At 41.9% G+C, this 25,630-nt stretch overlaps 1 protein-coding gene across 11 annotated transcripts; it reads right to left on the reverse strand.

Moving 5' to 3' along the window:
• Nucleotides 1–226: 226 nt before the first annotated feature.
• Nucleotides 227–24,921, reverse strand: ab (BTB/POZ-zinc finger protein abrupt). Of its 11 annotated transcripts, none has more exons than XM_028314069.1 (15): nucleotides 24,843–24,921; nucleotides 23,583–23,857; nucleotides 16,569–16,720; nucleotides 15,527–15,642; nucleotides 15,307–15,448; nucleotides 14,973–15,139; nucleotides 14,548–14,677; nucleotides 14,151–14,310; nucleotides 14,002–14,046; nucleotides 10,073–10,214; nucleotides 9,015–9,041; nucleotides 8,749–8,859; nucleotides 7,977–8,173; nucleotides 4,344–4,526; nucleotides 227–4,061 (listed from the first exon to the last, which is right to left on the reverse strand). In XM_028314069.1, the coding sequence occupies exons 2-15, from the start codon at nucleotides 23,596–23,598 to the stop codon at nucleotides 3,658–3,660; spliced, it is 1,992 nt and encodes a 663-aa protein (XP_028169870.1). In that variant the 5' UTR covers nucleotides 23,599–23,857; nucleotides 24,843–24,921; the 3' UTR covers nucleotides 227–3,657. The 11 variants fall into 11 exon arrangements, with proteins under 11 accessions (XP_028169870.1, XP_028169865.1, XP_028169868.1 ...); XM_028314064.1 differs by having other exon boundaries at nucleotides 14,548–14,689; XM_028314067.1 differs by lacking the exon at nucleotides 24,843–24,921 and adding an exon at nucleotides 24,755–24,775 and having other exon boundaries at nucleotides 14,548–14,689.
• Between the last annotated feature and the right edge of the window lie 709 nt (nucleotides 24,922–25,630).

Below are 25,630 nucleotides of genomic sequence, written 5' to 3' on the forward strand. Positions count from 1 at the left end.
TTAGCTTTAGGCACTACTCTATAATTTAAGAGCATGATCGATTTAATATTTAAAAGAAAATTGTCAATATTCCATTAAATAAATTTGTTTTGTTTTAGATAGATGTTTTATACTTTCTTGTATCTTGGTGATGGGTTATATCAAATTGTAGAAAGTAGATTTGTAATTTTAAAAATAAACCTTATTAAAACCAATTGAGAGCTGGACTGAAAATCAAACTACCGAATTTCAAAACAATTATTTTTATTTATTCTCGTATAATAATGATGTGAAGCGGCGTACAGCTAGTACACTAATGTACACAATGGCAAAGGCGTGTCCATTCGTAAAACAATGCAAATTAACACGTTACCTTCTGCGTATGGCTAGGGTCATTACGGTGCAAAAACAAGGATTATCTTATTAAAATGGCAACTTATAGCAACGTAAAAGTACCCTCGTTTTCAATATAAGTTATCCCTGCGCCTCTGTTTGGCGTCGATACAAAACAGAAGAAATGAAAACGCATGACAATTTAGTAAATTATCAATTGGACAAGACAACAAACAAAAGATTTAACGAGATCACGAAATCGAACTAAATCAATCAACTGAGTATTGAAAATTTAGTTTTCATTCATATGATTTAATCAGAAAAAATTAAGTCGCTTAAAATTACCGGTGGTAAATATTAAGTCAAAATGTTGAAATCAACTATCTATTCAAATACACCAACCAGGGTTAAGATAAATTTGTGCTCGCTATGAAGCGCTAACGTTTGTGTCGCGCCGTGTCGTGGCATGGGTGTTACATATCGCAAAATCCCATAAGTTTATACAAATTATGATTGTAGAAGAAATGTTATTCAACGTTCAAAACGACTAAGATAAACTGATGAAATGTTGCGTGTTTTTTATGTAACAAAGATACCACAACAGATTTAGCAGCAACATTATAGTATAAGAAATGTAACAAAATGAGTTTTACATGAGCAGTCATGCTAATGAGGTATAGTTGTACAATAAACATAAAAAAAACTAAATGCGAACTTCCAAAGTTCTTAAGGTAACTAAAAATAAGTATTATACAAGACCGTAAAGATCGACTTAAAGTCTTAACTATTATATGTTTCACTGGTACAATAATATTTTGCAGAGTCAACAACTGTACAGTGCGTACAAGTTACATCGAGTTTGATTCGTGGTCAAACAAATTTGACCATAATTATATTAAAACAGCGTCTGTTTTTCAACATTCGATGCAACTTAAATATTTGGCACTGTAACTTATTTTATCTGTGAATGAGTGTGTTCTGAAAAAATATATACGTATTTATTTCTTAATCACATTCTGGTAACTGACTATTGGTTAATATTTATGTATGTCGTGCAAATATCTATTTTTTATTCGTATTTGTATTTTATGCGGTTACACACGGATTATTTTGGTTGCAGGATGTATTTAGGGTAACATTCACACTAAAATAATGTAAATGTTGCCCTATCATCTACTAGTATTTTTGCATCTGCTATTATGAAGACGAGCCAACCAAAGCAACACGTATGTAACAATATTATAATAATGTACTCACAGAGCAATCTAAATAAAGAAGTGTATTCTATACCAACTAAATAATTAATGAAGCACTCTTCTCTAAACAATCAAAACTTATATACAGTCAAAAATCACTATGGCAACACTGTAAACTGTCAACAAGGTTATAATAAGTACGCAAACCAAACAGACTTAACTCGACAAATCTCACTAACACACTAAACAAAATTATTAACCCGTAGCTCTTACACTAGGATGCACGTCTATGAAGTCTTTGGGGACACTTCCTGTTACGTAACTGTGAATACACCCTTAGAAAATATACTTAACAAGATGTATTTGAAATATTTACTGTTCGGTATTAATTGGGAAGACTGCTAACTAATTTAATTAAATGTCCCTTAATATTGTTTTTAAAAATAAATAATTTATCGGGACTAATTTATCATTTAATCTCTATTATTGTGTCACAAAAAATTCATAGACGTCAAATATCTCTCATATAAAAGGTTAAATGCTTCACCTATTGCTCTAAATGCTTAAATAATGTGAATTCTAATGCTTAGGGAAGTAAATATATTCTTGTGACTTCACTTACAAATAATCTTACAATATACTAAATAACTATAACATTGTACTCTAAAAAATATGTATAAGTATTGAAGGCTAACTTGAGATTGTAATCACAGTAATTGTTATTTAAGTAACGAGCCCACATCATTACCACAAAATAAACCTTCTTGTTACTATTACAAGGTTCATATTTGTTCGCAAACCAACACAAACCGTTCACTACCCACAATCTATTTACACGTATCCGAAGGCAACATCAAGGTATACTTTATTTATTGCTTTTGTTTCTATTTGTTTATATTATTATGTACTATACATATCACCTCATTTTATATACATTGTCATACATGCTCAATAAGATTTGTCAACGGTCAATTTGAACTTTACACGTATATGCGCGGGCGCCTGCGCGCGGCGCTCCTTGGGTATACTCAGTCTCAAGGAGTTGAACTAAACGTTTGTAGATGTCAAAACATGATCTAAAAATTTAATTCTCATTCATTTATTATCGTTAAAATTATTATCGTGGTATAATTTGTAATGCGTCTCAACACACGCACTTATTATTTAACAATATTAACATTTTAAGCTCTGTCATGTTCTTTCGTATACAAAGATATCAATATAGTATTAGTTAGTGTGCTTGATATAGAGGGTATGTAATACTCGCTACGTGACACAGACTACCGTCGTCTAGTGAGTGCGCTTCTATACAAAGTAACGGTTACCGAGTATCTACGGGCAGCACTAACAATGACCTAATGACTTGCATATATTTACCTACGATATACTCTATATAGTATATATATAAATGCAATCTGCAAAATGCATAAAACAACAGTTATTTATATCTATAAATTGTATAAAATATTAAATAAAATCTATTGAAGTGAGGTAGATGGATGGAATTTCACAATTTGTGTGGATATTTTTTTTTATTTATAACGTCGCCGCATTGGCCCAAATGCTGAGGTAGATGGATGGAATTACTATGTAAGAGGCCCTACTATGTGACAGGGACCTTACATTCACAATACAAAACACTACTCACTAGTTTTTTAAACTACTAAAACAATCTCACGAACAAGTGGCGAGTCGACGATACTATCTAGTGTGTACTCGGGTCTACGTGACGAGATGGGTCTGTGACGTCGATCAAGTGCCCAAAAGTGCACTAAAGGCAATTGCATCTCAACTCCTGACTGAATGAATGCGACAACCTATTATCCAACAAAAGTATCGCCGACGAGCTCTGTACCAACACGCCTTCTAAACTTCTCATCTGATCCAGCAAAACATTTGAACAAGAACCAAACCGACATCTGCCGCGGGCTCACACCGTATATCCTAACGTTTAATTTACATTACATTATTGGAAATGGCACCAACGACATTCCACGGGTCAACAATTAAACCGCAAAACGAATCAGCTAATGACCACAAAACATAACACTCAAGCACCGTTTGAAATACCTTCAACAAAACATTGTCCTATCTGTGTTACTCGTAGTCTACGCGACTAATCCAACACGCCTACCGTAGCATCGGGATTTCATGAGGACGCGTTCTTCTGCTCGTCCTCGGAGTAATCCCCCTCGTCCTGCCCGCTGTTGTCGTGCTCCTGCTCCGAGTTGTTCGTCCTGTTCCTGTCGCCGTCATTGTAGTCTTTGCTCATTTCCCTGTCAGTCATGTCGTTTTTGTCGGTGTCCATTTCGCACATGCTGTCGTTCCGCTGGCGCTCCTTGCCGAGGTCGAGGGGCTCGTCGGAGTTGCGCATGATGTCGGGTTTGCTCATGTTCTCGGTGTACTGCCGCTGCATCTGCTTCAAGAAGCGCTGGTGGGCGAGGGTGTGCGTGTGTGTCGGAGGCAGGGAACCCATTTGGGGAGACGGTTCATCGTAGGTTTTCCTGTCCATGTTTATAGCTGTCATTTGTGCTAGTTTTGCTGCGTTCATACCTAGGAATAAAAAAGTTGATTAGTATTTCCGTCACTGTCAAAAGGGCGCTTATTTGGCGTAATAACCCCTATGTTGGTACCCGCTGAAAACCGGCTTCTTGACTTGACGACTTGTGTCATGTCATGATTTTCGCAGAGCGGGGCGCCTTTTCAGCATGGCTCAGTAATTTAACCTCTGTACATGTATGCAAATAAATGTTAATGCTGAATAAAAGTTCTATTCTATTTACAGTTACTTTGGTGAGGTACACCATACAAATCGTGTCAGATCAGAACACTAACCGAATAGGTTTTCTCCAAAATACTGCATGTAGGTGTCGAGTATGGCGGAGTTGCCGTAGTGCGGCGGGTAGTCGTCGTGCTTGAGGCCGGCCAGCCCGTGCGGCAGGCTCTCCACCGCCTTGGCCGTCACCGCGCGCACGGCAGGCACCTTCGTGATGGTCGTGTTCGCCAGGTTGTTTATATCTGGAGTAGAAAGAAACGGTTAAATGGTTTCGAATTCTAAATTATATTTTTCTCACTATTCCATGTGTAAACACGGTGACGAGTTGCAGGCATGCAGTCTATGTAGTTCGTTCGTTTTAGCCAAAGGCCAAACTACTGAACAAAGGCCTCCCCAAGGATTTCCACAACAATCGGTCCTAAGCATTCAGGTACTACCCGCGACCTTCATTCACATACACATAGTGGGAGGCCTGTCCAAACTACGCTACCATACCATTGCTGTTTCATTAGGTATTTATTGGGAAATAGCTGACACTGGCGTTAAAGACTGTCTGTTGTTCTACCTTCGTAAGATCTTCTGGTATCTACTCCCTGCGATCTTCACCAGTTCATCGGTTCATCTAGTCACTAGTGGGAAGCATGCCCATACACTACGCTACCATACCATTGCTGTTTCATTAGGTATTTATTGGGAAATAGCTGACACTGCACTGGCGTTAAAGACTGCCTGTTGTTCTACCTTTGCAAGATCTTGTAAATGATTGAGTGGATCAAATATTGGGTCAACTTACGAGGCGGGGACACGGGCACGCTGTCCTGGTAGCGCGACTGGCTGAGGTCATCGTTGTCGTTGTCGCCGCAGATGGAGCTGGTCTCGGAGGCAGCGGACTTGGCGTCCAGCTTGATGTCGGAGCGCCGCGGGCCGGTGGGTGACGCGCGCGCTCGTAGCTGCTCGGGAGACACCTTCACGCCGGCTTTGGCTAGGAGTCTGGAAGAAGGATGTGTTTTAGTGTTTGCTGGAATATTTTATATCAAGCGACACTGATTGTTTGGGTAGTCTGGAAGATAGGGATGTTTTTAGTGCTTGTTGCAAGTAGAGATTGTTTGGGCTAGTGTCTTGTTTTAAAACCGAAACCATATGATTGTCTGGATTCGTAAATATTCATTTATTGGCTGCTGGACTATTGTGGTGGGCTTACCCACTCCTAGCACAAGCTAGCTATAAATATTTTTGATAACTTAGCTAGAGGGGTGGACGTGTCTTCGTGAATTAGTATTATTTTTACGAGTACAGTAAATCAAATCACTTTTGAGAAGATTGAAATACTCGTATAGCCTTAATGATAGGGAGTTACAGCTATAACATGCTGCCATCTAAAACTGTCTCCCACTGGAAATGTTCTGAAGTGGGTTTGAAGGTCAAGGTTGACCTTTGAATTTCCCATGACACTCACTGGCTGGCCAGCTCGGGGTCGAAGCGGGTGGGCATCTGCAGCACGGGCAGGTCCTTCGTAGAGATGCCGCGGTGTTGCCGCGACATGTGCGAGTGCAGCGAGTTGCGCGACTTCGTTAACTTCAAGGTTGACATGTAGTTTCCCATGATACTCACTGGCTGGCCAGCTCGGGGTCGAAGCGGGTCGGCATCTGCAGCACGGGCAGGTCCTTCGTAGAGATGCCGCGGTGTTGCCGCGACATGTGCGAGTGCAGCGAGTTGCGCGACTTCGTTAACTTCAAGGTTAACATGTAGTTTCCCATCATACTCACTGGCTGGCCAGCTCGGGGTCGAAGCGGGTGGGCATCTGCAGCACGGGCAGGTCCTTGGTGGAGATGCCGCGGTGCTGCCGCGACATGTGCGAGTGCAGCGAGTTGCGCGACTTCGCTACCGTTCCGCAGAGCACGCAGCTGTAAAGCACATAAAAGTTGTTGGAAGCAGAAAAATATCACAGGACATTTAGTGTCTGCTGCAACAATTCGACTCTCTTCAATTTACTAGAGACAAATGGAGGAGCAAGGTTGCGAGAGATTTCAAATCTACATTTTGGTATTGCTTTTCAGTTTCTGTTTACATCGTTTGATGTTATGTGATTTCTGGGCAGATTGAGAGTAAAATACCGAGACCATTTATATTCTGGACATCACACAAGGTCAACAGTCAGAATTTGGATCAGGATATTTTAGAAGACTTTGTCAGATGCTCCTATTTCATTCATGTAAATTATTTTCCTTCTGAATGGTAAGTCCTGGTATCCCTCTAGCCAGATGACAGCCAGAATTGCAAAAACCGTGTCATTCCCATGGGACCATTAAGTGAAAAAACATAGATCGGAGTAGGATTGCCAGGTCCAAAAACGCAAAAGCCGGACTCTGTGCTTCATTTGGCCGGACATTTTACCCTAAAAGCCGGACTTGTGACTGGGGGGGGGGGGGTGCAATTAGTGTCATAGCTCACGAGTGAGTACTATCATCATCGGTTGCCCAACGTCCTGATCTGCGCTTCATATTATTCTGTGGCTCGACGCTCTTCCTGGCGCGGCAGCCTAATAAAAGCCGGACAGGCCGGACACCATTTATTTTGGCCGGACACGCAATCAAAAAGCCTAACTATGTCCGGCTTTATCCGGACGCCTGGCAACCCTAGATCGGAGGGTCTAATAATGAGATATAGCGTGTCCTCACCGGTATCCCGGGCAGACAGTATGCTTGTCCTCCAGATGCGTGCGCAGCGTGTGCGCCGAGCGGTAGATCTTCCCGCACTTGGGGCACGGGCGCGGGTCGGTGGCTCGCACGCGCAGCAGGTCTTGCGTACGCCGGCAGCCGCCTGCGACAATGAACCTTATTGTTAACATGCCTAGGGCTCAAATAGAGAGACAGTAACGGAATTAATGAGGGCTATCGTTTTAGCGCTCACCAGTTAGCGCCACTGTAGAGTAAGGTCCTGTCACTTTCTAGTAGCGAGGACAGTGGCGCCAACTTGTGAGCGCTAAAGTGGTAGGAGGACTATCGTATTTGCACTCATCAAGATGGCGCCACTGTAGAGTAAGGTCCTGTCAATCGCCAGGGGTGCCAACTGTTAAGTATAAAAACGATAGCCCTCATTGAAGCGACTCAGGTTAATCCTTACCTTTTCATCGTTAGCTACGGGTGTNCAGATTAAAGAGGCCTAAACTGCCGAATTCTAAATTATATTTTTCTCACTATTCCATGTGGAAACACGGTGACGAGTTGCAGGCATGCAGTCTAGTTCGTTCGTTTGTTCCTTCGTTTTAGTCAAATGAGCAGTCAACTGCTGAACAAAGGCCTCCCCAAGGATTTCCACAACAATTGGTCCTCAGGTACTCCCCGCGACCTTCACCATCGTCGGTTCACCTAGTGGGAGGACTGTCCACACTACGCTACTACCATACCATTGCTATCTCATTAGGTATTTATTGTGAAATAAGCTGACACTGGCGTTAAAGACTGTGTCTGTTGTTCTACCTTCGTAAGATCTTCTGGTATCTACTCCCTGCGACCTTCACCATCGTCGGTTCACCTAGTGGGAGGCCTGCCCATACTACGCTACCATACCATTGCTGTTTCATTGGGTATTTATTGTGAAATAAGCTGACACTGTCGTTAAAGACTGTCTGTTGTTCTACCTTTGCAAGATCTTGTAAATGATTGAGTGGATCAAATATTGGGTCAACTTACGAGGCGGGGACACGGGCACGCTGTCCTGGTAGCGCGACTGGCTGAGGTCGTCGTTGTCGTTGTCGCCGCAGATGGAGCTGGTCTCGGAGGCGGCGGACTTGGCGTCCAGCTTGATGTCGGAGCGCCGCGGGCCGGTGGGCGACGCGCGCGCTCGTAGCTGCTCGGGAGACACCTTCACGCCGGCTTTGGCTAGTAGTCTGGAAGACAGGAATGTTTTAAGTGTTTGCTGGAATATTTTATATCAAGCGAGACTGATTGTTTGGGTAGTCTGGAAGATAGGGATGTTTTTAGTGCTTGTTGCGATGTTTTATAGCTAGTAGTGATTGTTTGGGCTGGTGTCTTTTGTTTTAAGACAAAAACCATATGTCTGGATTTGTAAATATTCCTATATTGGCTGCTGGACCATTGTGGTGGACATATGCCCATTTTCACCATCAATCCTTAATTTTTAAACGACCCCTATGAAAACAAAATGCCTGTTATGTGTTACCATCACTTAAAAATTAGGGATTGATGGTGAAAACGGGCATTATCCTCTCCTAACACACCTAACACAAGCTAGCTTCTAAACTGGACTATTGTGGTGGACTACCCTCTCCTAAACTAGCTTCTAAACATTTTAGATAGCTTAGCTAGAAAGGTTGTATACCACACATTTCTAGGAATATTAAATTGAAGTACTTTTGAGATTTGCCACAAAATGCTGCCATCTAAAGATTGCTCCCTGGGTTTGTAGGTCAAGGTTGACCTTTGAATTTCCCATGATACTCACTGGCTGGCCAGCTCGGGGTCGAAGCGGGTGGGCATCTGCAGCACGGGCAGGTCCTTGGTGGAGATGCCGCGATGCTGCCGCGACATGTGCGAGTGCAGCGAGTTGCGCGACTTCGTTAACTTCAAGGTTGACATGTAGTTTCCTATGATACTCACTGGCTGGCCAGCTCGGGGTCGAAGCGGGTGGGCATCTGCAGCACGGGCAGGTCCTTCGTAGAGATGCCGCGGTGTTGCCGCGACATGTGCGAGTGCAGCGAGTTGCGGGATTTCGCCACCGTCCCGCAGAGCACGCAGCTGTAAAGCAAGCAAAGTTGTTGTAAACACAGAATAATATCAGCATCGGGATATTTAGTGTCCACTGCAACCATTTGACCCTCTTCAATTCACCAGAGACAAATGGAGGAGCAAGCTTGCGAGAGATTTCAAATCTACATTTCTACCTCTATTTCTATTTCTGAGTTTCTTGCGCTGCTTCTTCTCAGCACTGGCCCATTTATTGTCCTGAAGCAGTGGTAGGGCTAATACTGGGACATGTAAAAGTGCTTTTTTAAAGCGTACTTACAGAAATAAATGAGTTTTACTGAGTTTTTTACTACCTTCTGGTATTGCTTTTCAGTTTCTGTTTACATCGTTTGATGTTATGTGATTTCAGGGCAGATTGGGAGTAAAAATACCGAAACCATTTTTATTCTGGACATCGCACAAGACCAGTCAGAATTTGGAACAGGATATTTTAGAAGTTTTTGTCAGATGCTCTTTTTTGATCGATGTAGGTAGATGATTTTTCTTTTGGATAGTAAGGCCCGCCATACACGGACAGCTTGAGCAGTTAGTCAGTGATCAACATACACGGACCACTCTTGTAGTCAAGAGTCAACAGCTTGAAGCTGCCAGTGATAACTGCTCGAGCAGTTGGTATTAACTGCTCAACAAATCACAAGCGCGCGCGCCGTGGAATGAAGAAAGTGGGCGGAGGTAACTGCGTGAGAGCTGTCGACAGATCGAGCAGTCAGTGTACGGCTGGCGACTGCTTGACCGCACGATGAAAATTCACTGTGCTGTCGACCGCCCGAATCAGTTGCAACTGCTCAAGCGGTTCGTGTATGTGCGTCCATAGAACTCTGCAGTTCACTGTGCAGTCGCAGCTTGAAGCTGTCGACCCTGACTGCTTCAAGCGGTCCGTGTATTGCCGGCCTAAGTCCTGGTACCTGGTATCCCTTTGGCCAGACGACAGCCAGGAAAGAAAACCATGTCATTCCCATGGGACCATTAAGTGAAAAAATATAGATCGGAGGGTCTAATAATGAGATATAGCGTGTCCTCACCGGTATCCCGGGCATACAGTATGCTTGTCCTCCAGATGCGTGCGCAGCGTGTGCGCCGAGCGGTAGATCTTCCCGCATTTAGGGCACGGGCGCGGGTCGGTGGCTCGCACGCGCAGCAGGTCTTGCGTACGCCGGCAGCCGCCTGCGACAATGAACCTTATTGTTAACATGCCTAGGGCTCAAATAGAGAGACAGTAACGGAATTAATGAGGGCTATCGTTATAGCGCTCACCAGTTAGCGCCACTGTAGAGTAAGGTCCTGTCACTTGCTAGTAGCGAAGACAGTGGCGCCAACTTGTGAGCGCTAAAGTGGTAGGAGGACTATCGTATTTGCACTCATCAAGATGGCGCCACTGTAGAGTAAGGTCCTGTCAACCGCCAGGGGTGCCAACTGTTAAGTATAAAAACGATAGCCCTCATTGAAGCGACTCAGGTTAATCCTTACCTTTCCATCGTTAGTTACGGGTGTTAATGCCTACGATCGTGTACTAAAACAAATCGTTCTACTTGGTAGTTTTATTGTTTATGTATTTATATAAGCAGACACTTTCTTCGGGTAAAAATTAAATTATTACGTATATATCGTATCACTAATACAATCGCAACTAGTATCGTTTACTCACATTGAACATTTGGTTATTCAAGACTAATACATAATATATTGTACGCTTAAAATTACAGTAAGATATACGAGATTGCCTCTCAGGCGTCAGGAACAATTTCATCTACTCGCTAAGTTTAATAACCAATATCTTTATTATTTTGGAGATCTATGTTGCGGTTCCTATCGCATATATTTTAAAGGCAACTTTTTGTGAACTACATGCGTTTTGCGAGCTCAGTTATCTGTCAGCCCAACGCTTTGCTCAGGCAAATGATTGTTTTGAATCGTCATCAAAAATTTCGCAGTGATATTTCTGCGCTAACTCACGTTCTCCTCATGAGTGTATTGCTAGAGTATTTCTTAATTCATCGTTTGTTTTGTTTTGACTGAGAAAAACGCTGACGCTGAAAAATATGTTTAAACTCCTATTGTGTAAAACAGACACCCACACTTACAACTATTGACTGAATGATATATCTTTCGATTTAGTCCGTCGCTACACCGATTATAGTTTTCTTTGTCACTATCGTCGAGCTCCGCGCAGAACGTGCGTTTGCGCAGGGTCCGTTACTCTCGTAGAAATAGATCTTTATAAGGCTAAATATTCATTATTGCATTGGAATCGCCTACATTAATATAATTCTATATACTTATTACCATAAATATAAATGTTTAAAAACTGAGTCCAGTCTATTAGTATCTAACATTAAATTTTATATCGTTGTTTACAACAAAATGTATACACTAAAATATACTTTTCGCTTGGTGTTTATCGATACGAAAATATATGCGAATGGAATAGTCTATTTACATAAAAGTTTAAATAAATCCCTCTTGTATTTTCGTATGTTTGTCTACGTTGACTAGATATGTTTTAGATTGTGCACTTGCGTAAATGGCGTCATGAACAATTTTCGAAAATAAATACTCTATCATTGGAAGAAACACATCCTTAACTATTGCGTTTGAAGGCATTACATTTGTTACTTATATTTCGTATTGTCTTATCTATGGTCGAAATTAGAGTCACGGAAGAAGACGCGGTACGATGGCTTTCAGCGCGAACGTTCGCATGAAACACGATTCTACGACACTACTACAGTTCCTGAAGGGTTCTATTCTACGGGAGACCGACGAAAACCATGGTACCGACAGGAGAGGAAGAGCGGCGGATGTCCCGCCGGCGCTGAACACATTCGTCACTTTAAAGCTCAGTTATAAAATGTCACATACAAACTTTACCGCAAGGATTCTTCAGGACGGGACATCTCGCCGGGAGAAATAGCCTCCATAAATGATCAAGAATCGAAGCAACAATGGAAGTTAGACACTCAGGAAGTCACGAGAATGATCGACATTCTTAGTTGCACTTCGTAATCTATCAATGGCACCAATCATCACATGTCATAATGCGCTTACATTATATCCTTACTTAAACAATATTAATATCAGTCTATTCTACTACAAAAATAATTTTCAGTCGATTTATCCTACCGCTTTATACAATACTTATGAACATGACACCGAAATATGAAAATGCATCCTGGAGATCATTGACTCTGATTTTATGTGGTAAAATTATAAGCCCCACTTGTAGTTCCGTTTCACAGCCGTTTTTCAATGTAAACGTCCAGCGCGCGCGGACGGCGCCCGCGGGCTCACGGGGCCCAGCCGCAGCTCCACTTGAGCGTCTTCATGCGCTCCCACTGGCGCCGGTGCTTGATGCGCATGTGGTTGCGCACCGAGTTGGGGTGCGCGAAGTAGCGCGCGCACTCCGCCACCGGGCACACCGGGCTGTCGCGCGGGTAGTGCGCCTCCAGGTGCCGCCGCGCCAGCGCCAGCGACGCCAGCGCCGCCGAGCACAGCGGGCAGCGCAGCGCGCACCCGGCGCCCGCCTCGCCCAGCCACGCCGCCCACGGGCCCTCGTCCGGGACGCTATCGCCCGCCGGGTTTGCCAACGCGCCCCGCGCCGCGGCATCTGCAATGCCGACAGCACCATATTACTCAAGCATTCGGCGAAGCGGTTGGCAAACCCGGCGAGACCCTAACCCCTAACGACCGCAATAAACTCTCTAAAAATACGTCATATTAAATACAATATATCGATATACGGTTCCGTTACGTCTTCGTTCGCGTAGGTCCATTGGCACAACTGTTCCTATTATTGTACGAGCGTGGTGTTCCCGTGACGCCGGCGGTCACCACCAGGCGCCGAGCGGGAGCGCGGGGGGCGGGGGCCGCTCGGCGTCGCGCCGTCTCTAAGAGTTCTGCCGCTGGCGGATGCCGTGCGCTTGCAGCTGGTGGTTGATGAGGTAGTGCTTAGTCTTGCACTTCTTGCCGCAGTGCTGGCAAGGGAACCACTGGTCGCGGTCCGTCTGCGAGTGCACATTGAGCATATGCTGGCGCAGGTTGGAGGTGGACGAGTACACCCGCCCGCACAGGGGGCACTGCGGCCGGTAGCCCATCGCCGCCCCGCCCGCGAGAGCCGCCCCTGTAACACAGAGGCGGCGGTTAGACACAGTCATCCGGTAAAATCGTTTAAGCGCTATTGTGAGTGTATCGTTCGCAGTATTCGGCGGACGGGGCGGGGTCGCGCCTCCTCTGTTTGACGCCGTGTATGGAGTTCATGTGTATCTGCATGTACTGGCGCGTCTTGAAGGCCTTGCCGCAGACGGCGCAGCAGTGCGCCAGGCCGTGCGCCGCGTGCACGTTGAGGATGTGCTGCTTGAGGTTGCTGTTGTTGCTGTACAGCTTGCCGCACTCGGGGCAGGCGGGCTTGAGCGCCGGCTCACCGTTTCCGTAGGGCGGCGCGGCGGCGTAGGGCGCGTAGGGCGGCCGCTCCTCTGCCTTAACGCTCGGCTTGGCCTCCGCGCCGGCCGGCCAGGTCGCTCCTGGGGCAGACGAGGTCGCTTCAGTGCTCGCTCCTAGACCCTATGCGTGACGCCCTCAACGCGGCCTAGCCTAACTTCCATTGTTGCTATTCCTACTCGAATATTATTCATTGGGGCAAAACGATGAATTTATCTAACGGTTTATTGGAGTAATTAAGTGCTTAGGTACTGTTCTCGTTATTTAATTGTTAGTGTTGTTTACAGCATGCGTTACATGACTCAATAATGTACAATACAATTAATGATACACTTGATTTCTTTGTTCGTGAACCGTCATTATTAAATATAAGATTAGAATTTATTAATTCTGGTAATTTTAATTGCTTTTTCATTGCGGACGCGTACACGCATTTGTGGTGGGTATTTATAACTGTTGTCATCATCAAGTCATGTGAAAAGTTAAGCATTAGAGGTGCAAATGAAATGTAACTCACCATAATTATCTGGCATTCCTGACGGTCCGGGTAATCCGGGAAAGCCTGTGGGAAACGTCATAAATTAATCGCAAATCAACTTCATTTTAATTGAGGAAAAGCAATGAATGTTGTATTAGGTTTTTTCCTTTACTGTGCGTTGTTGTTACCTGGCAAATTAAGAAGTCCTGGGAAGTTGTGGGGGAGGGATCCGTTGGTGTTGGCCATGGTGGCGGGGTCGTCGTAGTCCAGAGGTTCCTGCTTGGCACGCGTCTCTCCCTCCGTGTCACTCGCACCAGCGTCTGATGATGACTCTTCTCCATCACCAGACTGTAAAAGGAACATAGTGTAAAATGCGACTTTTAACGCTTAAAAATTTTGAAAACTAGATAGATAGATAGATAGATAGTCATTTATTGTCAAAACTGTGCATACATTGTTGTTACATGGATGTTAAATAACACAGGAACCGACAGTTTGCCCATTTCGGACGTACAATATAGGATTGTTTTGTTCAGAAAAAATAGTCTCGAATCCAAAGAATTCAGATGAAGTCTGAAAACTTACCAAGTTATTAGAGACTCCTGATAAATGCGCGGTTTGCACGTTGTCTAGTGTCTGTCCGAATAGTGCTAGTTCGTGTCCGTTTGTCCCTAAACGTTCTGGACTGCCTGTAGCTGCCAGCAATTGTTCTGTCCTGTAAAAATAACTTTTTTAAGTAGGTAAACATAATATCCAGGAGCGTAAGGCCCAGAACAGACGGTGAAACGCAACTGCTACGAAACTGTAACTTTCTGATGATTCTGATTCTGAAACTTTCAAACTGGTCGCGTCATGTATGGTCTCTCAACGGACGCTATGGCAGAAACTTAGATGCAACTCAAAAGTAACTAGCAGTTGCAGTTTCGTTGCAGTTGCGTTTCACCGTCTATTCTGGGCCTAACCTTTTTCTTCAAATAATATTCCGTAATTATATGATTGTTAAAATTTACCTAGTTTTCATTTGTGCCTGATACAAGTCTGAGGATCTCGCGCGTTTCGGTGGGGGTGTGCTGGTTGAGCCTTCCTCCGGCCTCCTTGATCTTCGACCCTCACGTGGTTGAGCTTCCCTCCCTTCTCGTGAGCCTCCGCTGCCTGTCTCTGTCCAAGATGACGCCGACTATTGTGACATAAATGAAGATATTTTAATTTATTCCATACTGCAAGGAATCTTACCTAATTAAAGAAAATTTTAACTGAGTTTTGTCCAAATTTTTTTTGCGTCCTATAACTACATACATGGTGTTGTTCAAATATGTAATAAGATGTCTGTAGATTTTTCCTTACTGGTGAAGCTTTCTGATCCAATGTGGGGATTGGGGCTGGCGCTGGTACATCAGTTAAACCTCGAACTTGCAGTAGCTGAGCCGCTCTTAGAAACTCTTTTAGCTGTTCCTGGCCGATGTGCACTTCCCCTTGGTACATAAACCTGTATACAATAAAAAGGATTAATTTTCTTCTTTCTTTTTCTTAAACAATTTAAAAGAAAAAAGGACTGAAATCATACCTGAGTAAGCTTTCCATGTCTTTGTCGTGAACGTCCCGCAAGATAACAATAGGGTGTTGACAAGGATTCGCTTTCAGCAGTCTTCGGAAGTACGGACTACACGCTGATAACACCACCTGAATATAACGAGGATCATTGAATGGAGCAACTCGATGCTAGGTACATATTTTATATTTTAAATTAGTTTTTAAAATATAAATTAGTATAAAGTACATAGGTAGGTATTACCAAAAGCAGAGCTTATGTATAAAATACCTGTAGGTATATGAAAATATGAAAAAATGTGTAAATATTTACAATGTTGGTGCCACAAAACAAGTGGTTTGCTAATGAACTCACGTAATTAATATGCAATAGATGCAACTTTGGCAATCAATTGACTATCTGTGATTCAGCATACCTAATTATGTACTCTAATTATTATTGGGCGCATATACATACTTGTCATTAATTGACATGTAATGCAACTGCTCGTATAGCTCAGCAAAAGATACCGCTAACATCCGCTAGCTTGAAGGCAAAAGATGCAGCTAACATTCGCCAGCATGAAACCAAAAGCCGTTATTACCTTGTGCGCGGTGAAGGTAGCGCCGGCGCAGGGTGACGTCTACGAAGTCCTCGTCACGCAGCTGATTGGCAAGTAGAGCAACCGCTAGCTCGTATAGCTCAGCGAAAGATGCAGCTAACATTCGCTAGCTTGAAACCAAAAGATACAGTACCATCCAAGAGCTTGATGTCAAACAGCGTCTTTCTTCCATCGTCCAAAGTCGTATTCTCACTTTCTTTGGGCATATTACACGTGGAGACGTCGCTTCTGTTGAACGACTTGTCGTGCAGGGGAAGGTTGAGGGCACAAGAGCGTGCAGCAGGTCACCCATGCGGTGGACTGAACAGGTTAAAACCGCACTCAACGGTCCACTCCACGAGTGCACAAGAAAGGCTGCAGGCTGTGCGGTAGGAATAGCGACGGATTGTGAGGCTTGCCACCGGACCTGGTGTGACGACCACGACCACTCTGGTAAGAGTGTGTAGTAGTGTATACCTTGTGCGCGGTGAAGGTAGCCCCGGCGCAGGCGAGGGTGACGTCCACGAAGTCCTCCTCATCGCGCAGGCGCCGGAACGACGACACCATCGCCGAGTGGAAGTCGTTCCAGCGCAGCGAGTACTGCTGCTCGCCGCCGGCCGCGGCGCCGCCTGCGCACAAGCAAAAAACAACATTAAAGTTAAATCTAGCAAGGTTCATGTTGCGGTAAGAACCTTTGTATACCAACATGAAGCAATAAAGAAAATTTGAATTTGAATCCATGCGGCAGTGACCATAGGGCAATGGAGAGTACTATGGTCGGAGTTTCCCTACGTGATCGAATCAGAAATGAGGATATTCGCAGGAAAACCAAAGTGACCGACATTGCCCGCAGAATTGATAACATCAATTGGCAGTAGGCGGGGCACATAGCTCGTAGAGCTGCATGATGGTTGCTGGGGCAGAAAAGTTCTCGAGTGGCGATCACGGACCGAAAGACGTAGTCAGGGCAAACAATGGAATTTTAAATGTTTGTAATTAATCAAATTCAACACTCGTCTTCAATCCTGCAATTCAGCTGAATATTTGAGCTTGATATTCAAAAAAGTAAAAAGCTAATACGGTATTAAGATCGATTGCCAGATCGATATTATAATATCCGCGCACGGCAAAGTGAAACCTTCAAGTGCACACTTGCCTCAGTCATGAATCACAAGATGCAGCCAAATAATTAAGTATCAAACTAATTTTAGAGTCTGACTCCAATGATTTTGAGTGCAAAATTGAATTAGACTCAAGGTCAATTGTGATTGATCGTCTTGACTTCCACTAACAATTATATTTATTAGGTCATTTTACCTTACTTGATGATCTCTGAATGAGTTCAAGCTATTTGTTTTGACTTTATTGCACTTCTGTCGCAGATTGTATCGAAGATTTATGGATCGACTTTAATAATGAAGGTCTCTACATTGTTTTGACACTAAACTTAATATTAAGTTTAAATTTGGTCTCGTTAGTGTATTTCTTCATTATATTTGCATTAAGTATTATTTTTTATTTTCGCGAATATTTTAACCATTATGACTGTCGAAACTTTGAATCAAGTGGGCTTGGTATTGTAATTAATTATTTATTATATGGTTTTTTCATATGCGATAAATACCTAAGACCTAAAAAAATGACATTATAACGGTAACCAAAAACACGCTTCTAACGCTAAAGGATGATCCGGCAATGAGCAAATGTCAAGGATTTGAACAATCGCTGTGACTTATTTGGCCAAATGAAATCAGCTCGGTGCGCAAGATTAATAATTTTATGACTCGGTGTTCGAAGCAACCATGATTAGTTATTATAATATTGCAAAAAAGAAGGAAGTGAAACGCCTAAATGACCTCTCTGAACAGACGGGTTATGCTTCAGTATTAGTATGCACATATTGGAATATTAAAATCGCGCTTACGACGATTATGTTCTTTAACATATTTGGCAACAGACAATTGCGTAATTTATAAAAATAATGTTCATTAAACTTTTCAGCTACGTCATCCATTCGTTCTTACTTTCTTTAAATGAGGTTTGAAGCGATTTGCTGATAGCCTGAAACTTCAGAGTTCCTATCAATGTGTGCCAACCCTACCGATACAGATGTCGTTATCACGATCCTTATCATTGAACTCGCTAACCAAATGTGAGCCTTCGAGCATAAGAAGTGTCGAGGCGTTTAATTTGGTGTATACCATAAATACATTGCGCCTGCGACCGCGAAAACAAGCGCTCGCAAAACGCGCAGATGTGCTGCCGTATCGAATCAGTTTGTATTTATTTATTTTGTCCCTTGGTTCCCGCGTAGCGTAAAAATAGCGTAAATTAACTTCACTATTTTAATAATATCCTGAGTTATCATTCACTAGTCAACCAAAACATATTAAAAAACTCTTATTAAACGATTTTAGTTATCTATTTATTAATATCGATTAAAACCAATTTGATCGTAGATATTCTTTATCGTTCGCCACACACCTAAACGTTTCAGCTTTACAATATACTTAAGTATCGATAAAAAACTATTATATCCACTAACATTGAGGGAAGATAAGTATAAGGTTTTCCTTTCAATCTAACTTAAAATTCAAAATTTAATTAAAATGATTTATTTATACCAATAAATCCATAAAACAGGTCCATCCATCTAGGATTTTATAAGAAAGTTGCATTGAAATCTAAAAGCTCATTTCATTTAACATACAACAAAGTGTTTTCTATTAAGTATCTAACTGTATCTCGCAATAAACGATTCTTCGAAACATAACTTTTAATTAGGAGGTTTTATTACGCTAGAAAACATAAACTTAGCTATAAATAAAAACTGTATCTCACTGTTCACGGTTATAAATTAGACAACAAATTGCAGCGATACTTAAATTACGTAAAGCCATAATAAATAACTCAAGGCAAGTTAATTCTGTCGAACGTGTGTTTTTTGAACTCTACATTATTAAAAATAAAACAAATTAGGTATAATGTTAAGAAAATTCCAAATGAATTCTGTAATTCTTCCTTTAATTGAGTAGAGTTTTGATACGTTTAATTATTCAACTTCAAATGGTATTTTAAGCCTTAGTAATGTGAAACGTGGCGTCTAAAGAAATTTATCTTTTACGCAACACAAGCCCGAACTCTAATACCTAAGATGATTCATGCCCGATACGAATTTACGAAAATCATACAATATGAATAAAACTGAATAAAATATCAATTTCTTCAGCGAAGGAAAACAGTCCGCGGAGAGCCGGGGCGCGCTGTCATTTTTCATCTCAGCAACATACTTATACATTTTTACGGAGTTTTTCTTAAAACCAAATCAGCGTTTTTGCGATTTTTACGTTTGAAACAATTTACGATGTAAAACTCTAGATTTTTGAATTGTATTCACGATTTCCAATCATGTTAATCTTCCTTTTCAATAGAAAATATGTATACAATATTAAATTTAATGTCTAATTGTAAAAAATTTAGTGTTTGTATTTTGTTTGGGTTCGGAAAGCCCAAAATATAGAAATTCAATCTAAAAAGTTCATTTATCCTGTCTATCAATTTTTATATTGATCGCTACCGACCCTTGCTTCATTACTCGTAGATTGCAGTTGATTATAACGAAATCTGATATTTTGTTTAGATTTCCTCGATCAAAACTTTACGTTTACTTTCAATAACTTTTCACAAATCTAACAATGATAAGGAAAACCCATTGAATTTAAGAAGCCGTCGCTCGAGTCACAGCCACAAAAAACTAAATTTAGCCGAATTTATTTGAACGACATTATGATTACTTGCGCGTAAACGATGCAAAAACATCTCAGAAACAACGGTCGTCGCGTTTTAAAATTAAAATCGCGCCTTGAAAGATCGCCATACATTATTAATGCTACTTACTGAAACCGCTTTGCATGTGTCAATAACTCCGAGAGATGTATGAAAGTCACCACGTAACGTTACGCCTCCTATTTCTCATTCATTTTTATATTTTGATACATTTTTTATAGACAGAAGAGTGAGTGACCGGAAATGTAGGTCATATTTTCCAGTTAAATGTAGAGCCTAGCGGATGCTTCAATTTTATTGTTTGATAAGTTCATAAGCCTTGATTTTGTCAGTCCGTTAATCTTCTTTACTTTGTAAAATTTCATCGAAATCTAATCTCTTAGATTAAATTGTGCCGTATAATTTTTGTTTTGTTTTTTCTTTTCTTGTCTTGTGTACAATAAAGTGTGTTCTATTTATTTATCTATCTTAGTAGCTGTTGAAATATAAACAAACATTCATCCATCTTACAAACTACCGTGTCTATACGCGTCCAGGATACAATTTCATCATATTTTCATTCATAACTCACATGCGCAAGTAAAGAAAACACGTCCAGTTAATATATCAACAAACCACTTAGTAAAAAATATGACGGAAAAATGAGTGCTGCGGCGAATGATTTGTCACTGTACAATTATATTTGTTCGGAAATAGACGGGCTCTGGAAGACATTGCGATATTTGAGGATATTTTATAACTGTATTAGCGCTGGTTGTAATGCTAAATTACTTTTGGTTGTAATGCTAAATTACTTTTAGTATTACTGTAGGAATGATGTTGATGCGGTGTATTCCATGTTTTTGTGTAGAATTCGCAGTAGTTAAAATAAAGTATTTTTCAGTACGTGGGGCTTTTTTGCTGTCCTTCCGTTTAGCAATTTTTAAGTGACTAGTCTTTTTAGTTAAGATTTATGCTTTTAGTAATTTATAATCGGTGGTAAAGTTTTCCAAGTCTTCAGTAGTGCTGCAGAGGGACTGTAAATGTTCGCAGTGTTGATGTGAGCCACCATCGGGCCCGCGGGATCGAACTGTAGCTCGATTAGAGAAGTAATTTATACTAATAGCATTAATTATCGTGTACGATCAACGGTAATTAATACCGATCTAGATGCGACGAGAAAACGGAAACCCTAATCAGATAAACGAAATTAAATACCAAAAATCGTGAACACGACACTTCATTTATTTTAACTCATATTTATTTTCATTTCGTAATTTTAGAGTTCACTATGAAAACAAATTTCGTAAGTTATTTGAAGGATGAATGAAAAATGCAATAATTCAGAATGTCCAGCGAAGACCAACAAAACACATTTGTCCCGTAAATAACATTAGTGGGATTTCTGCAGCCGTAACGCGTCACCCGCGAAAACATCTGCTATTTATTTCAATGTTTTCATCGTCTTTGTAGACGCAATCTAAACGTAGTAAATAAATTAATAAAGAGGGCGAACTTATAACCTCGACAAATGTTAGCCCTCGCATGCAGTGTTATTTGCACTGTGCCAATATTTCAGATCTTCCTTCTCTTTCACTTGCAGAGTTTAGATTCATACAAAATATAGGAACGCTGTTAGAATTTGTCTATCAATTTGTCTGTAATCGTAAAATGTAGTTTTTGCTGTATTGTCCACTGTCCAAATTCCCCACCAAAAGCCCGACGTCGTAATACGCACTCGAGGAACACAGTTTTGTTCAGAGGCATTGAGTTATTGATTGTTCCAGCTTAAACATTAAGTCGGGCTCGCATAGCTGACCGCGTCTAAACACGGCTGCAGAGAAGAATGGGTGAAACGTCCCGGCGCGAATCGGGAGACGAACAACTTTTAAATTAAGCCCGAGTTGGAAACTTCGACGGCGGATTGTCGCGGTTCGCTCGCTAAGATTTGGAAACCTAATTAATCTCAGGAAATTCATTTAAGACGACTTCGATTTATTTGCACTTCGAAAGACGGGGAACGCAAACTATGCGGCGAGAACTGAAATTTACTTTCAATTTTGAGTTAGTGAAATCGATACGCAAATGCTGGTTAAAAACGAGCCAATTTTGGTAATGTAGAGTCTTTTATAACTTTATTTAACAGTTAAAAAGCTAGATAAATTGTTTATTGACTCGGTTTTGTTGTTGCCTAAAACTTGTGTAGTAATATTATAAGAATGAAATGCATTTTGTTCTGTAATATTTCGCCGGGCACGTTGTCCGCCCCCAATCAAGTCGCCCCTCGAGCGTGTGCCGCGGTAGTGACTAAGTCACTTTATAACTCGCACGGACCGTGATTTATTGTCTCCACGTTATAAATTGTTTTAATATGATTTTGCTCGTTTAATGATGTCGTTTGTTATACAAAACAAATGAAAAATCACGTAGCTTATAATGGACAGGTTGGATATAGACTTAAACTCTCTTCTAATATTTAATCTTAATTAGCCTCAGGCGTTATATTAGTTAGATTAACGTTAGCATTTGTTTCCTGCTGTAAAATAAAAACAAAATCCACATGATATTACGAGTACACTCATAAAATTATGGATTTTTATGACACAAATTAATAAACGTGTACTTTCAGATGTACATTTTCATCTTAAAAATAATCTTAGAAAAGCATAAAATCACACTCCGTAATCTTGAGTAAACGACAGCAACATCATTAAACAAGAGCGGCGGGTGTCCACCCTCCCAGGATGGGGGGATGATCCCGCAGGATCGGGGGTGGGGTGAATATCAACGAACTCATGTTCGTGTGTGACGGGTGGACGACACGTTGTACGTATAGATTCTGTTGGTAAACAATTCGGCCTGTTTTACGTAAATATTGTAATCGGGGGTTGGTTTTTTATTTCTGTTCCCGCTTCGGGTTGCGGTGCGGGTCCGAAAATTTTGTGGCTTCAACTTAGGTATGTTGCACACGGATTGTGGGTTGAGTTATACTTATATGTAGAGACTTTCTACCCTTCCTGGCACCTGTTTTGTATTTGTATGCGGCAGTCTCTAAATCGCGCAAACCCTATTACGCGTCTAAAACTAGAGAGAAAACTTAAAGTGGCTAGTTAATTATTTAAAATCGTTTCAAACTCAGACCTTAAGACGCAATAAAACCTTAATAATTGATTAATTAAGAGTCTTTCTTAGAATAGTCACTGATTATGTTTTTACGAGCAATGAACTGAACACATTAAAAATACAATTTTAGATAGCTTATTAGATTGTTATAAATAAAAATGCACATTTATTATTTTGAGATCAATCAAAAATATCGCAGTCTGCAAGTATTGTGGCTGTGATATCTCGTCAAAAACAGATTTTCCACGACTTTTCACTTAGATCTCGATAGGTGACTAAGAAAAATCAGCATTGCTTAGCCTTGAATCAATTAAAGTTGTTAAACTTTACTATACCTACTACGATTCATCATCATCATCATCAACAGCCCTTTACAGTCCACTGCTGGACTATGAGCCTCCTCCACTATAGTGGAGGGTTTTGCCATAATCTCCACGCTTGGCAGGCTGGTTGGAGATCGCAGTTTAAAAGATTGATGTTTTTCAGAGAGCGCTGCTGCCCATTCTCTGTTTGATGTATACTACGATTATTTTTGAATTGTCTCTATGTTTTATGTGCAAATTTTGTGCATTTTCACGGCGTGGAAAGCTTACGGCTACTCACCGGTGTCGGTCGCCATGGCCGGGTGCTCCGAGGGCGGCACCGTGTCGGGGCGTGCGCGAGCGCTGTACGCGTCGACGCCCGCGCATTCCACGCGCGCGCCCACTGTTGCCGCCACTTTGCTGACTGACTACCGAAACACACTCCAACCTCCTTCCTTTTTTCTTTTTTCTCTCCAATTTCTTCTTTTTCCACGGCGCGCGATCCTTTTTTGTTTTATTTGTGCGTCTCTTTTGTTTTTGAATTACGAATCGCGTTCAGTTTAGTGTTTTGTTTATCTGTTGAGAAAACGATGTTTAGTTCGATGTTTCGATTTTTGGTAAATCGCGCATGGATCGAGCGGTGCTGCACCCGGAATCACGATTTTTTTCTATGCACTTTTTTCGGAAGGGCTAAGGCGGCGACGTTTACACTGAGTTTAATTTAATTTGCAATAAAATAACTGCTATTGCAAACTGTGCTAAATGGTTGTTATAAGTACGTGTGAAATAAATAGAACCAAGAAAAATCAATTTCAAAATAATCGGAATCGTTAAAATGCAATAATCTAAAACACCAAATAAAACACATTCAATTTGAAAATTAATTTAAAACTTTGAATGATAAATTAAAATACACTTGAAAATAGCTAATGTAATGTTAAACACTAGAATTAAAAAAAAACGCACTGTAATTAAACAAATTGCGTAATAATTTGTCGCACTATTTGAGGAAAATATTGTGGAAAAGTCATAAAACAAAATTAAACTGCACTTAGCCAGCAGACACAAGCTAATTTATATTGACTCAATTTATTACATCTTCAATTAACCATCATCGATACACAATTAAATGATTAACGATCAATTATTGAGAATCCGCGAGTCGAATGTGCATTATTGTCGAAATTAATTATCTCACGTACTTACAACCACGTGACGCGAGAACAGTTCAGTTAGCACACACACGGTCACGTCCACTGCATCGATTGCGTTCTGTTAATTTAGAGGGTGCAGCGATCGATGCCGCCCTGCACCGCCACAATAAGGGAGGAGCGGCCAGATAGAAATCAATACGATGTCCATCATCGCATGCACCCTCCCCCCGACCCGCACCGCCTGCGCCTTGCACCCGTCGGGAAATGCATTTCTGCCACACCGCCGCCCTGCTCCCTTCCGCGACCGATTTTCACCCACCCGCCGGTTGAAACCCGAAAATTACGATGATAGTGAATTTTTGCAATGTCCGGTATTGGATGCACCGCTCGGTCCGCTCGAGGTTTACCTGACGCACGCGTGCGTACGGTCTCGCGTCACGCGGGCGACTGGCGCCCCGCCAGTCGGGCCGAGAATAAACAGCGTGGGGCGCGCGGGGCGGGGCGGTGCAGCGCTGCACGCCCACAGCGGCCGCCCACGCCGCCGGACACCGCTCGGACGCCGGACGCCGGACGCCGGAACGCCGGACGATCGCTCGCAGGGTTGCTCGATCCCTCAATCCTAATTTGACGTGGTACTTGATAATGCAATGGATTTTAGCGTATCACTGGATCGGTTAATGATTTGCAAATGAGTCATCAGTTTATTAATTTAAATTAGTGAATGTTAGGCAATGAGGAAAAACAAACAAGATACTGCATTTTGTATTTTTCTAATAACATAAATCAATTGTTTATTATTGTTAAGAATTTCCATATTGCAACTTCTTAAAAGCATCATCTTCGAAAAAGTCTTGTAACTTTCTGTGCCTAAGTGCCTGACACCCCTGCCAGGAAGCTCGGCCGCAGGAAGCGTGACGTAGAGCTTTTTCAGGACGCTGGCTCGTCCGCCTCGCGGCGTCACCACTCGTCACCCGCGGCTTAGCGCGTCACGCAGCGGACTGATAAGCCGCGCTCGTCATATGGGCCGGTGGTATTACGACACACTCCACGAATCCTTAATCCCACTATACTGGAAATCTCACTTAATTGTCGCCGAGGCTATTGACATTTCAATGTCCTTTCTTTAATTTATTCACGATAGATACGATTTGGTCAGCTAAAAATAACAATCAATGGAGTTTGGGCCTTTATGCTT

The sequence above is a fragment of the Ostrinia furnacalis genome, unplaced genomic scaffold (genome assembly GCF_004193835.3).
Source record: "Ostrinia furnacalis isolate ACB-3 unplaced genomic scaffold, ASM419383v2 OfSCF4519, whole genome shotgun sequence".
NCBI classification, from domain to species: domain Eukaryota; kingdom Metazoa; phylum Arthropoda; class Insecta; order Lepidoptera; family Crambidae; genus Ostrinia; species Ostrinia furnacalis.

What these genes read in the sequence shown, in the direction of transcription:
- ab (XM_028314064.1), bottom strand. An exon ending in CTACCTTCACCGCGCACAAG is followed by an intron (nt 15,643 to 16,568) that starts GTATACACTACT and finishes CGTTATATTCAG; the next exon opens with GTGGTGTTATCAGCGTGTAG. An exon ending in CAGGAGTCTCTAATAACTTG is followed by an intron (nt 14,311 to 14,547) that starts GTAAGTTTTCAG and finishes TTCCTTTTACAG; the next exon opens with TCTGGTGATGGAGAAGAGTC.